The sequence below is a fragment of the Hypanus sabinus genome, unplaced genomic scaffold (assembly GCF_030144855.1).
Source record: "Hypanus sabinus isolate sHypSab1 unplaced genomic scaffold, sHypSab1.hap1 scaffold_88, whole genome shotgun sequence".
NCBI classification, from domain to species: Eukaryota; Metazoa; Chordata; class Chondrichthyes; order Myliobatiformes; family Dasyatidae; genus Hypanus; species Hypanus sabinus.
The window spans coordinates 40,474-54,173 of record NW_026781732.1 but is presented as its reverse complement, the minus strand read 5'-3'; the positions used below and the strand labels follow the sequence as shown (position 1 = coordinate 54,173).

Sequence of the window (13,700 nt, the reverse complement as noted above, 5' to 3'; positions counted from 1 at the left end):
ATTACCGGTTGAACCAGGGATCCCAGTCTCTGAAAAAAGAAGTGGTCTGACCGGGACTGAGATGAGGGGAAATGTCTCCACTCCAAGTGTGGTGAATGTCTATGAATCCCCACCACAGAGGGCGGTGAAGACTCAGTGATCATCCTCGCGTAAAACAGAGATCGGCAGATGTGTGGAGACCGAAGGGATCGAGGAAATGAGGATCGGACAGAAACATGTGGTTAAGATGGGAGAGCAGCCGCCATCTTGTTGATGGTTACAGGGGCCGAATGGCCACCTCCTGCTGTTTCTCACTTGATGTTTCAGTGTTCGTGTCCACTGAAGCCGGAGGAATGTGAATAGAAATTAGTGATTATAAACACAGAACTGGTTTAAATGAAACGTGAACACTTCCTGTTTGGGCTTGAATTACGTGTCGGACTGGGATGGGAATCGAGCCCGTGACTTTGTGACCTAGGGGTGGAGGGAAAGAGATCAGTGTAGATATGATGTGGAAAAGTAGACATGTATCTGGTGTAAATATAAAATAATGTGGGCAATGCGGCGGATGTGTCGGTCAGCGTGTGAGGGCCGAGGAGCAGAGTCACTGGTTCAGGTGGAAGTCCCTCCACCCGTCACCTGATCCCTTTTCCTGTTCACGTTTTTCAGCAGATCTGCAGTATTTGCGGGTCACCGCTCTACGTGTCCGTGTAACTTAATGTTTCACCCGTTCAGACAAGTTCGTGAGATCCGGATTGGTCAGGTCCTCTCGTTGTGGGTGGACAGTATGTTTTTTTTCTGCAACATGGAAGTATGTTTTATTCCAGTGTTGTGCCCTGCCAGACTACACACAATATTTCCGGGTATATTACCTACTTATGTGAGAATTTAACTTTCACAATGCACCTGACCTTCTCATAGATGTGCACAGTTCAATTAAGTTCAACAACCAAGTCAGTCAAATATTTCCACAGAATTGAAACAGTTCATTACATTTATTATTTTTCATATTGTTGCACTGCTTCTATAATTTAACAATTTACTATGTATATTCTTATTGTAATTCGCAGTTGTTAAAATCTATAGTGATGAATTAGGTTGTACTTTTGCTGCAGAGACAACAAATTTCAGGACATATGCCGTTGATATCAAACCTGATTCTGATAATTGGTATGGGAGACCCAACACCGGTCACGTGGTCCCCGTTGCCTCAGATCTTAATGCGAGATTGAAGCCTTTTTCAATCATTTGCATTCCTCCGAAATGAACACAGTTCAGTTAAGTTTCGCTCTGAAGTTCCAGAGCAGAAGCTCAGTCTGTCTAATATTTCCACACAATTAAAATGGGGAATTTGTTTATTATCATCACGTACTGAGCTGCAGTGAAAATTTTGCCTGACGTACCACCCACACAGATCGATACATTTCAACAGTACATTGAGCTGATATACAACAGAACAATAACTCTAACAAAGCATTATGGCTGCAGAGAAAGTGCAGTGCAGATAGACATATGGTGCAGGGTCACTTCGAGTTACATTGTGAGGTCGTCCATTTTATCATTCATTTGGCTTATAAACACAGACAGGAAACCGTCCTTGAGCCGGGTGGTTCGCGCTTTAAGGCTTTTGTATCTCTTCCCCGATGGAGGAGAGGGTTTTGCAGCAAGAATGTCCAGGTTGTGAGGATCTTTGAGTACATGGCCTGCTTTTCCGAGGGAGTGGAAGTGTAGGGAGAGTCCATGGAGAGGAGGCTTGTTTCTCTGATGTTCTCTGCTCTCCAAAGTTCTCTGCAGTTCCTTGCAGTCATGGGCAGAGCAGTAGCCATACAAAGGCGTGAAGTATCGACAAGAAGCTCAGGGACCTCAGCCTTCACCCTGCCTTGTGTAGCTGGATCCTGGACTTCCTGTCAGGTCACCGGCAGGTGGTAAGAGTGGGCTCCATCTCCTTTGTCTCTCTGACCCTCAGCACACATACCCCACAGGGTTGTCACTTTGGACCCCTCCTTTACTCTTTGTGCACCCATGACTTGTGTTGCCACCCACAAATCTGTTAATTAAATTTGCTGATGACTCTACACTGACTGACCTGATCTCAAATAACAACGAGGCTGTCAACAAGGAAGAAGTCATCACCCTGACACAGTGGTGTGAACAAAACAATCTCTCCCTTAATGTCACAAAAAGAAAGGAGCTGGTTGTGGATGACAGGAGTAATGGAGACAGGCTACCCCCTATTGACATCAATGGATCTAGGTTTAGCGTGTTATATAGCTTTAAGTTCCTTGGCATAAGCATCACTGAGGATCTCACGTGGTGTGTACATACCAGCTGTGTGGTGGAAAAGGCACAACAGCACCCCTTTCACCTTAGGCCACTGGGGACCCGAGTCACCCCCAAACAAAAACTGTTCTAGCTGCTACCATCTGAGAAATGGTACCGCAGCATAAAAGCCAGGACCAGCAGGCTCGGGAACAGCTTCTTCCACCAGGCCATCAGATTGATTAATTCATGCTGACACCACAGTATTTCAATGTTATATTGCTGTACATACTATTTACTATAAATTACTATTACTTCTACGTTGCATATGTAACCCCGTGGGTCACCTCAGGCTCGCTCAGCTCGTTCTCGTCCAGGGGGAGCAGCCTTCGGCCCGCCAAACTGGGTAATCAGCTGGTGTGGATGCTGTGTGATGTCCCCGCCTCGCCCAAAAACAAACAGTACACCATATGCGATTAAGTGAGTACAATTTATAAAGGTTACTATAACTAAGTGATTAATAACAATACAGTATATATGAAGGAAAAGAAAATAAAGAAAAGACGCCAAACTTATCAAAGTCCAAACCACTTCATGCACGACTTTTGGAGCTCTATTACTGAAGTCTTCCAGCCACCATTTCATCCCCTCCGAACTCCTCGACTTGCAGCTCAGGACCACCCGAAGTGGTCAACCAAGCACACATATCTTCATCTGCTCTCCTCGGGATACCTCCTGGCCTCAGAACCCCCTCCCCCCCACTGCTTGAGGTCCGTTCCTCACCCAGTTTGCAGCATCACGTCCTCTCTCCTTCACTCCCTCGTGACAAGTCCCCCAAAATGCCCGCCAACAATAGCTTACAGACTCAGAAGAAAGAACTACATTAATCCCAATTGGTTTACAAAGGAATACAATTCTCCGTATCAGTAAATTTGAACCCAAACAAGCTTCCAGCACTCTTGCAACAAAGAAGCATTCCTACTTTTAACAAACAAAGAGGCCATTTTGATTAACATACCAGTAACAAAGAAAAAGAAGAAACCCCCTTTACACATATTTAGACGGAGACGTAAGGATTATTACTCATGTATATGAAGGATGTAAATAATAGTCAACTCAATGATATATACCAACAATCTTGTTCAATCTCTGTCCATCCTGTTTCCCACCACTTCAATCATATATATTAAACATCTTGTTCAGCCTCTGTCCAGCCTGTATTCCACCAACTCAATGATATATATCAACCATCTTGTTCAACCGCTGTCCAGTCTGTATTCCACCACCTCAATGATATATATTAAACATCTTGTTCAGCCTCTGTCCAGTCTGTATTCCACCACCTCAAAAATACAATTTGGGCCAAGACCTTTCATCGTGACTCTAGATACACACGTATCTGGAATAGCAACACGCAAAGTAAATAGAAAATATGCGGAATAGGGAAAACTTTTGACAAAATTTAGTTCAAGGCTTAAAACAACCTGCCAAACAGATTTCAATAGTTTCCAAATTTAACAAAGGCAATAAACACTTACATCAATACTGACAATGACATTTTGGATAAAAATATCTTGGTCTCATTTCAATCAATAAATTTACAAAGTTTAATAAGAACTTTAGAAAACATTAGAAAAGACTATTTACACTCAAATGCACTTCGATTAACATTACCTTGGAGATAAGGAGAAAGAGAAATAATGAACATGATAAAAATAAATCACACAGCAGTCAGATAAAACCTCTAAGTATATATTTTCATCAAAAATGAACAGGATACGGCACTCCATGTGTGTACATGCAATCGTGAATAGAAATACAGACCAGAAAACTTCAATGAGAGGCCAACTCAGAAAAATGAGTCATCACTATGGAAGAAAACATTAACAAACGGAAAGAGAATGACCCTCCATGGGAGACATCCCAACAATCTGAGCAGACTAGATGGTGACAAGGAAGCATCGAGCGCCTGACTGACAGTTGGCGACTTCTTCCCAGAAACAGAGGGGTTCCTTGCAGAAATACAGGACAATGTTGTTAACAAAAGAAAGAGAGAAAAAAATGAGAAATACATGAAATACGAACAAACAAGGCAGTAAGTGCAGAAAATGCCAAGAGAAACCAGACACAGTCCAACGCACTCCAGGATCCTGCAAGAGTTTAACTCAATCTCTTTACTTACAAAGGTACAAACAAGTGGCAGATATCATTCACAAAAATATTGCTTAGAAATACAAACACATGAATGTCCTCCATCACTTCATAAAGGCAGCATAAATTGAAGCCTGATACAGTTTTAGAGTCAAAATCTTACAGATTATATGATAATCAATACATTATTTCAGATAGGACAATCCACAATAACCATCCGGATATAATATTGCAGGATAAACAAGCAGAAACAACTCTCTCAATAGATAAAACCATTCCCAACACACACATATTCCTCGACCAGTGGAGCACCTCACCACAGGCGTTGTTTGTGTCATCAGTCAGACGAACAAAATAATTTCTCTGTCATCAGATTCCAAATGTTGCTACTCTGTCAACTGTTACCACGCCCCACTGCTGATTCCCTTCTCCTCATCACACATTCTTACCTGGACCATCGTCTAGAGCCTCAAACTCTGCCTGTGCAGACCCACCTCTGGTTTCTGACCCAGCTTCGTTGAACATCCAACTAATGGTTTCCCATTCTGCTTTCAATCTCTTTTCAAGAAGGGAGGGAAGGAGAAAACGGGCAAATCATGCTTGACTAATCTGTTGGAGTTTTTTGAGGGTGTAACAAGGATGTTGGACGAGGGTAAGCCAGTGGATGTAGTGTACCTAGATTTTCAGAAGGCATTCGATAAGGTGCCACATAGGAGATTGGTGAGTAAAATCAGAGCTCATGGCATTGGGGGCAGGGTTTCAACATGGATAAAAAACTGGTTGGTAGATAGAAAGCAAAGGGTAGCAGTGAATGGGTGTTTCTCGGACTGGCTGGAGGTGACTAGTGGGGTACCACAGGGCTCTGTATTGGGACCACAGCTCCTTACGATTTATGTCAAGAATTTAGATGAGGGCATTGAAAACTATATCAGCAAGTTTGCTGACGATACTAAACTGGGTGGCAGTGTGACATGCGAAGAGGACGTTAGGAGAATACAGGGAGACTTGGATAGGCTGGGTGAGTGGGCAGATACTTGGCAGATGTCATCCAATGTGAATAAATCTTAAGTTATCCATTTTGGAAGCAGGAACAAGAGGGCAGAGTATTGTCTGAACGGTGTAGAGTTAGGTAAGGGAGAAATGCAAAGTGACCTAGGAGTCCTAGTTCACCAGTCAATGAAGGTGAATGAGCAAGTGCAACAGGCAGTGAAGAGGGCAAATGGAATGTTGGCCTTTGTTACAAGGGGAATTGAGTACAAGAGCAAGGATGTCCTTTTGCATTTGTACAGGGCCCTGGTGAGACCACACCTGGAATATTGTGTACAGTTTTGGTCTCCAGGTTTAAGGAAGGACATTCTGGCAATTGAGGAAGTGCAGCGTTGATTCCTGGGATGGCAGGGCTGTCTTACGCAGAGAGATTGGAGAGATTTGGCTTGTACACACTGGAACTGAGGAGATTGAGAGGGGATCTGATTGAAACGTTTAAGATAATTAAAGGATTTGATAGGATTGAGGCAGGAAATATGTTCCAGATGTTGGGAGAGTCCAGTACCAGAGGGCATGGATTGAGAATAAGAGGTCAGTTATTTAAAACAGAGTTGAGGAAGAGCTTCTTCTCCCAGAGAGTCGTGGAGGTGTGGAATGCACTGCCTCGGAAGACGGTGGAGGCCAATTCTCTGGATGCTTTCAAGAAGGAGCTAGATAGGTATCTGATGGATAGGGGAATCAAGGGATATGGGGACAAGGCAGGGACTGGGTATTGATAGTGAATGATCAGCCATGACCTCAGAATGGCGGTGCAGACTCGAGGGGCTGAATGGTCTAATTCTGCACCTATTGTCTATTGTCAATTTTAGAGGACAGTGGTGCTTTCAACAACACTTCAGAAGCAGGGAAAGTGACCAATAATGTGGAAATGAATCGTGATAAAGGAGGTTAACTAACAATGTCATTCTTCCTCAGCCCAGAGATTGGAGGGGTGAAGAACATCTCAGACAGAGCTGCAGTCAGCTCCACCTCTTCAGTCTGCAGAAAATTCAAGGGAAACCTCTTCACCCACAGAGTTGTGACTGTTTGGAACCCATCACCACAGGGAGAGTGAGAGATGAACAACAGGGGAAGATTTATTAGGACTGTCATAGAAATGAATCACTGGCAGGGTAAGCTGGCCTACGTTGACTCTCTACTGTATACTAGGTGTGTTATAAGTTCAATTAATTACCAAACTCAGAGTTTAAAATTAACGGATTTATTTCTCTCAGATCCAGAGTACTAAACACCAGTCCCATTAAAGGTGAATGTGCAGCAGAAGAAACTCCTCCCATGTCCAGTGACCAGGGTGCAGAACTGGGTGTGGTGAGCAGCAGCAATAATTGCAGAGTTCAGCACCGACAGTCAGTCTCGAAATTGCATTCAGCAACAGAGATGGACAATTATCCAGCATGCAGCTTATCGAAACTTTCTCCCCAGTGTGAACTCAACGATGCACATTCATTGGATTTGGCTGAATCTTTTCCCAATGTCTGAGCAGGTGAATGGCCTCTCTCCAGGGTGAACTTGCAGGTGACTCTGTAGGGTGGATGACCGAGTGAATCCCTTCCCACAGACAGAGCAGGTGAATGGCTTCTCCCCAGTGAGAACTGACTGGTGTGCTTGTAGGTGGGATGACCGGGTGAATCCCTTCCCACAGACTGAGCAGGTGAACGGCCTCTCTCCAGTGTGAACTCGCTGGTGTATCTGTAGATGAGATGACTGAATGAATCCCTTCCCACAGATTGAGCAGGTGAATGGCCTCTCTCCAGTGTGAACTGACTGGTGTACCAGTAGGTGGGATGTCTCAGTGAATACCTTCCCACAGTCTGAGCAGCTGAATGGCTTCTCCCCAGTGTGAACTGACTGGTGTCTCTGTAGGGAGAATGATCGAGTGAATCCCTTCCCACAGTCTGAGCAGGTGAATGGCCTCTCCCCAGTGTGAACTGACTGGTGCCTCAGTAGGAGAGATGACAAAGTGAAACTCTTCCCACAGACTGAGCAGCTGAACGGCTTCTCCCCAGTGTGAACTCGTTCATGACTCCGTAGTTCGGATGACTGAGCGAATCCTTTCCCACATTCTGAGCAGGTGAATGGCTTATACCCAGTGTGAACTCGCTGATGTACCTTCAGTTTAGATGAGTATGTGAATCCCTTCCCACAGTCCGAGCAGGTGAATGGCCGCTTCCCAGTGTGAACTCTCTGGTGAGCCATTAGGACAGATGACCGAGTGAATCTTTCCCCACAAATTCAGTGGATGACCAGCCTCTGCCCAGTGTGAACTGACTGGTGTGTCCACGTGTGGGTTGACCAACTGAATCGCTTCTCACTCACAGAACAGGTGAGTGGCCTTGCCCAGTGTGAACTTGCTGATGTACCTTTAGTTGAGAAGACCGACTGAATCCATTCCCACTGTCTGAGCAGGGGAATGGGCTCCCCCTTTGTAAAATGACAGGCGTGCCAGTCAGTCGGACAATTGAGTGAATCCCTCCCCACAGTCTGAGCAGGAAGGATGATCGAGTGAATCCCTCCCCACAGTCTGAGCAGGAAGGATGATCGAGTGATTCCCTTGCTCCGCTTCTTAAATATCTGGTCAAAGACAGCAAAACTGGCGTGTTGTGTTCGAGATTCCCGTAGAGAAATTCCTTGTCATTTTTAACCTGAAAAAAAGATTTACAAATTCCATCAGTGGGAATACGTCATTATTTCAAATCAGATCACTTGAGTTGCCAAGGTGTGATCTGACATCACACTGTTACAGTGAAGTTCAACCCAAGTTGGAGAGAGAAATCATCTTCTAACTGATGATATTCTAGCTGGTATCTGTAATAACTATCAAATTCTCTGATGTTCTTTCTGTCTCTATAAGAATGGGTACAGAGGAGGTATCGGGGTAAGATTTTTTTTAATGCAGAGCGTGGTGAGTGCGTGGATTGGGCTGCTGGTGACAGTGGTGGAAGCGAATACAATAGGGTCTTTTAAGAGACCCCTGGACAGATATATGGAGCTCAGAAAATTAGAGGCCTATGGGTAACCCTTGGTAATTTCTCAGGGAAGGGCATCTTTGGCACAGTTTTGTGACCAAAGATCCTGCATTGTGCTGTAGGTTTTTGTTTCCATGTTTCTGCCATCTCCAATCTGTGACTTGGCTCAGTTTGACTCTCTCCATTGGTATTATTCCCTGTTCCCCCTGAGCTGCATGGGTTCTTGGCTCCACAGTAACTGAAACACTCTCACACAAATAGCCTTTGTTGATGTGCAGCTAGGATTTTCTTTTATGCACTGTTAATTTAAAGTGCCACAGCTCTAGAGCCATGTAAAAATTTCCTGCCCAGATGAATCGTTGGTCCATACAGCTGTTAAAAAGAATTAAAGTGAATAGTAACATTATTTCAGGTTTTTGTAACAGTCATAGAAAATTACAACACAGAACAGGCCCTTTGGGCCAACTGGTCTGTGCTGAACTATTAAAACAGCCCACTCCCACACCTCTACCATCCAGGTACCAACAGAAACCTCTTAAATGTTGAAATCGAGCTCGCATGCACCACTTGTGCTGGCTGCTCATTCCACAGCCGGATAACCGTCTGTGTGAAGAAGTTCCCCTCATGTTCCCCTTAACATTTCACCTTTCACCCTTAACCCATGGCATCTGGTTGTAGTCCCACCCAATCTCAGCGGAAAAAGCCAGCTTGCATTTACCCTATCTATAACCCTCATAGTTGGGGTATACCTCCATCAAATCTCCCCTCAATCTTCTATATTCCAAGGAATAAAGTCCTGACCTGTTCAATCTCTCCTTACAACCCAAGTTCTCCAGACCTGGCAACATCCTTGTGAATTTTCTCTGAACTCTCTGAACCTCTTTTACATCATTACTGTAGGTAGTTGACCAAAACTGCACACAATACTCCAAATTAGGCCTCACCAATGTCTTCTAGAAATCAAGATAACATCCATCTATTGTTATCAGTACTTTGGTTCATGAAGGCCATTGGGCTGAAATCTTTTTTTCCATCTCTATCTAACTGTGACACAACTTTCAGTGAATTAAGGTATTCCCAGGTCCGTTTCTTCTACAACACTCCTCCGTGTCCGACCAATCACCGTGAAAGACCTCCCTTGGTAGGTCAGACCAAAGTGCAACAACTCACACTTGTCTGCATTAAATTCCATTTTCCATTTCTCAAACCATTTTGCCACCTGGTCCAGATCGCACTGCAAGCCATGATAGTCTTCCTCACTGTCCGCTACACCACCAGTCTTGGTGTCACCCACAAATTTGCTGATCCAGTTAACCACACTATCATCCAGATTACTGATATAGATGACAAACAACATCAGATCCAGCACTGATCCCTGTGGCAACCACCAGTCACAGGCTTCCAGTCAGAGAGGCAACGATCTGCTACCACACTCTGGCTTCTCCCAAAGACAGTGTCTCATCCAATTTACTATCTCATCTTGAATGCTGAGTGACTGAATCTTCTTGATCAACCTCCCATATAAGACTTTGTCAAGTGCCTTGCTAACGTTCATGTCGACAACATATACTGCCTTGCCTTCATCCACTTTCCTGAGAACATCTGCAAGAGACTATAAGATTGGCGAGAGCCATGCTGTCTATCCTTTATCAGTCCACACCTATCCAAATACTTACAGTATATACCTGGTTCCTGCACAGACATTCCAATAACTTTCCCAGTTCTGATGTCAAGCTCACCAACGTATAATTTCCTAGTTTATTTTTGCAGCCTTTCTTGAACATCAGAACAACATTGTCTGTCCTCCAATCCTCCAGTACCTCACCTGTCACTGAGGGTGATTTAAATATCTGTGCTAAGGCCCCGATAATTTCTGCACTTGTCTTCCGCAGGGTCCTAGTAAACAACTTGTCAGGCCCTGGGGATTGATCCACACTAATTTGCCTCAAACGCCTCCACCTCTGTAATCTGTACAGGGTCCATGAAGTTGATGCGGCTTTGCCTCACTTCTATAGACTCTGTGTTCATCTCTTGAGTAAATACGGATGCAAAAAAAATCTCCCCAAGTCTATGTTATCCCTTCATATGGATTACCATTCTGATCTTCCAGAGAATTAATTTTTTCCCTTGCAATATTTTTGCTCTTAACATATCTGCAGAATCCCTGAGGATTCTCCTTCAACTTGTCTGCTGGGGAAACCTCATGCCTTCTTTTATTTCTTTCATAAGTGTTCACTTGAATTTCCTGTATTTCATAAGTACCCCATTTGTTCCTATCTGCCTGTACCTGGTATGCACCTCCTTTTTATTGATCTGGGTGAGGAAAGCCAAAGGGGTGATAGATCTGCATGGTGGGAGGTGGGGTTAAAGAGGGTTAACCTAAAGTTGCAGGGGGAATGGGAGCCTGAATAACAGAACAGATGGTGGTGGGGTTGTGGAGAAAGATGTTGTTCAGGCCTCAGACAAAGTCAGGAATGAAAAAGCTGAGCATGGTACAGTGAATATGCTGAGCCCTGTATATTTCAATACAAGGAGCAGCGTAGGAAAGGTGGATGTGTTCAAGGCATGGATCAACACCTGGAATCAACACTAGGATCTGGCAACTGTGGATTGGGACAGGCTGCTTTATGGCAAAGATGTGCTTGGTAAATGGGAGGCCTTCAAAGCAAAATTTTGAAAGTAGTAAGCGGGTATGTCAGAATAAAAGGTAAAGATAGAAACTGTAGGGAAACTTGAATTGCACGAGATATTGAGACCCTGGTAAAGCACAAAATGGAATTGCATAACAGGGATAGGCAGTCACTTTCTTATGGAGTATAAGAAATGCAAGAGAACACATAAGAAATCAATCAGGATGGCTAAAAGATGGCATGAGGATATTACCACTAGGATATTCATCCCCTCTTGTTCTGTTCCTCTAACTAACAAATCCCCTATCAGCCTTTTGACTTTCCTCTGCCAGGTAATTCCCCCCAACAGTTTCTAAAGTGGTCCACTTGTTGTTGTGTGAAATGGCCACAAGAGTACTCTGCGATGCCTATTTAACCTCATTCCCCTTCCTGACTCTCACCCAGTTTCCTGTGTCCTGCACCTTGGGAGTAGCTCACCTCTCTTCATGTCATATCTATCACCCCCCTCCAACTGCTGGATGATATGGAATTCACCCATTTCAAGCAGCTCATTGAAGTGCAGGGTTACAAGCTGCAGCTGGATGCACATCTTGTAGGTGAGGGCATCAGGGACACTGGAGGTCTCCCCTCCTTTCCTCCAATACCCCTCTAATTTGTAATAATCTCCCCTCTAATTTGTAATAACCAGTGTGCAGATAAATCTTGTGCTGTGCATTTTTAACCCAGTGACAAGATGGGCACAGTGAATTTTATATAGAGAGGTATTCATTATCACGGCTAGCAAATCACTGTCAATAGGAGCTTTGATCTCGTCTGGGTTTGATCGAGTTCATCTGCACTCTCACACAACCTATGTAGCAGGCCTGTAACAGGAAATGGAGGATTTTCTCACCAAAACTTTTTCACATTGTCCATATGTGGTTTGCTTGCTAAATTATGCTTTAAAAAGTCAGATTTCCGAATATCACTCCACTTCTTCCCACTTGCAAGTTCTCCAGCAAGTTTTACATCACCAAAATGGAAACAGGCATCCCCAGTTTCTGTATTCCACATAAATATTCCCCCTGAACCCTCCCCCAATGACTGACGGTGGTGAACTCAGTGAATGAAATCCCAATGAATATGACGGGAAGGGCAGTAGTCTGTCTCACTGGAGTCTGGCACATTTGTGAAGTGAAAGCTACTTGTTGTCCAGGGCAAAGGTGTTTGATGTCATTACGTACCCAGAGAATATGGGATGAAACATGTTCTCACCGGTAGAAAAGTCCAGAACAAGAGGAGGTAGAGGAAGCAACACATACAAAATACTGGAGGAGCTCAGCAGGCCAGACAGCATTTACGGAAGAGTACTCATGCCGATTTTCTCAACTGCTGATGCAAAAGATTTTGTTCCCTTTCTCCGAGTTCCTAATCCTTGCATTTAGATAGCTGGAGCTCAGCTCTGTCTGAGAGATCCATCGGTTCCCATTCCCTCAGCAGCCGGGAGCTCCCCGGAGCCCGTGTACGGATCGTGGGGCTGAGAGAGAGGGAAGAGGGCAGGACCGTCACGGGATTGCTGCCCACGGTGTCCGAAATTCGGAGGAATTATCCTGAAGTCGGTGTTTAAGATAAAAACACGGTTAATCGCTCTTACCTGCAACCGACGTTTTCAAAGGCTTCTGTGTACTGCGCGCATGCGTGAAACTCAGGGACGGCCTCAGCCTGACGCCTGCGCATTTCATCGGCGCTTCAGCATGGCCCTATGGGTAATCACGGTGCCATTAAAGATTTCTGCAAGCACCGGTTCAATGTCCATATCTCATTTTTTTTTTATCTTGGGTATAGAAAAAATCTGCAGCTGTTTTAACGCAGAAAGCGGCTCCCATAACCAATATACTCAATATCAACGTGTATCTAATGCCAAAGTAAAATGCAGATATAAAACACAGGAGATTCTGCAGTTGCTGGAAATACAGAGACGCACACACACAAAACAATTCAGAGATCAACTAAGCAGCGGAGTACACAGGCTGGGCATGCGGAAGGGGCTCTGCCTAAACGTTTTCTATTTATTCCTCTCCAAAATTTCTGCCTGATCTGTTGATTTCCACCTGTGTTTTGCAGAAATTAACCCCCTTTTTTTTCGATCAACCAGTTTCCAAATGCTTCTAATCTTTCACTTTTAACCACATCCTGCTGGTCTTATTCGTCCTCCTCCTCTGGGCCCCATTTCTCTCTGGAGCCCCTGATTCAAGCTGGCAACTCTTTTGTTTCTGACTCTGCATCACCGAAGATTCACTCGCTAGTCTGCTGTCAAACTTTAGAGGTGCATTGTGTTACGAGACCGCAGGTTCGTTTACTGTGAGTGTCGCTTTAAGTGCCTGAGTGAGGAGGGCTGTGACGTCAGACACAAGCTGCGGCAGCCTGAGGGAGCGGGAGAGGGAGCGGGAGAGGGAGCGGGAGAAGGAGACAAGTTGTTGGAACTTCAGCGTGTGACTGCTATAGGCTGCAACTCTTCCATGCCCAAAAGGTACGGTTGATCCGATCATCGGCACGCAGTGCACAACGGATGTGTGACTGTCACTTCGTATCATCCATATGTGTGGATTTGCTGGAGTATCCTGTGGTATCACTTTTGTTGGCCCTTACCTGGAATCGGGGTGTTCTGTGGTAACCACTTGAAGACGAT

General features: G+C 44.6%; 1 protein-coding gene across 2 annotated transcripts; it reads right to left on the bottom strand.

Annotated features, from left to right (window-relative positions):
* Nucleotides 1-6,621: 6,621 nt before the first annotated feature.
* Nucleotides 6,622-12,732, bottom strand: LOC132390371 (zinc finger protein 235-like). Of its 2 annotated transcripts, none has more exons than XM_059962986.1 (2): nt 12,666-12,732; nt 6,622-8,078 (listed from the first exon to the last, which is right to left on the bottom strand). In XM_059962986.1, the coding sequence occupies exon 2, from the start codon at nt 7,630-7,632 to the stop codon at nt 6,880-6,882; it is 753 nt and encodes a 250-aa protein (XP_059818969.1). In that variant the 5' UTR covers nt 7,633-8,078; nt 12,666-12,732; the 3' UTR covers nt 6,622-6,879. The 2 variants fall into 2 exon arrangements, with proteins under 2 accessions (XP_059818969.1, XP_059818970.1); XM_059962987.1 differs by lacking the exon at nt 12,666-12,732 and adding an exon at nt 12,287-12,508.
* Between the last annotated feature and the right edge of the window lie 968 nt (nt 12,733-13,700).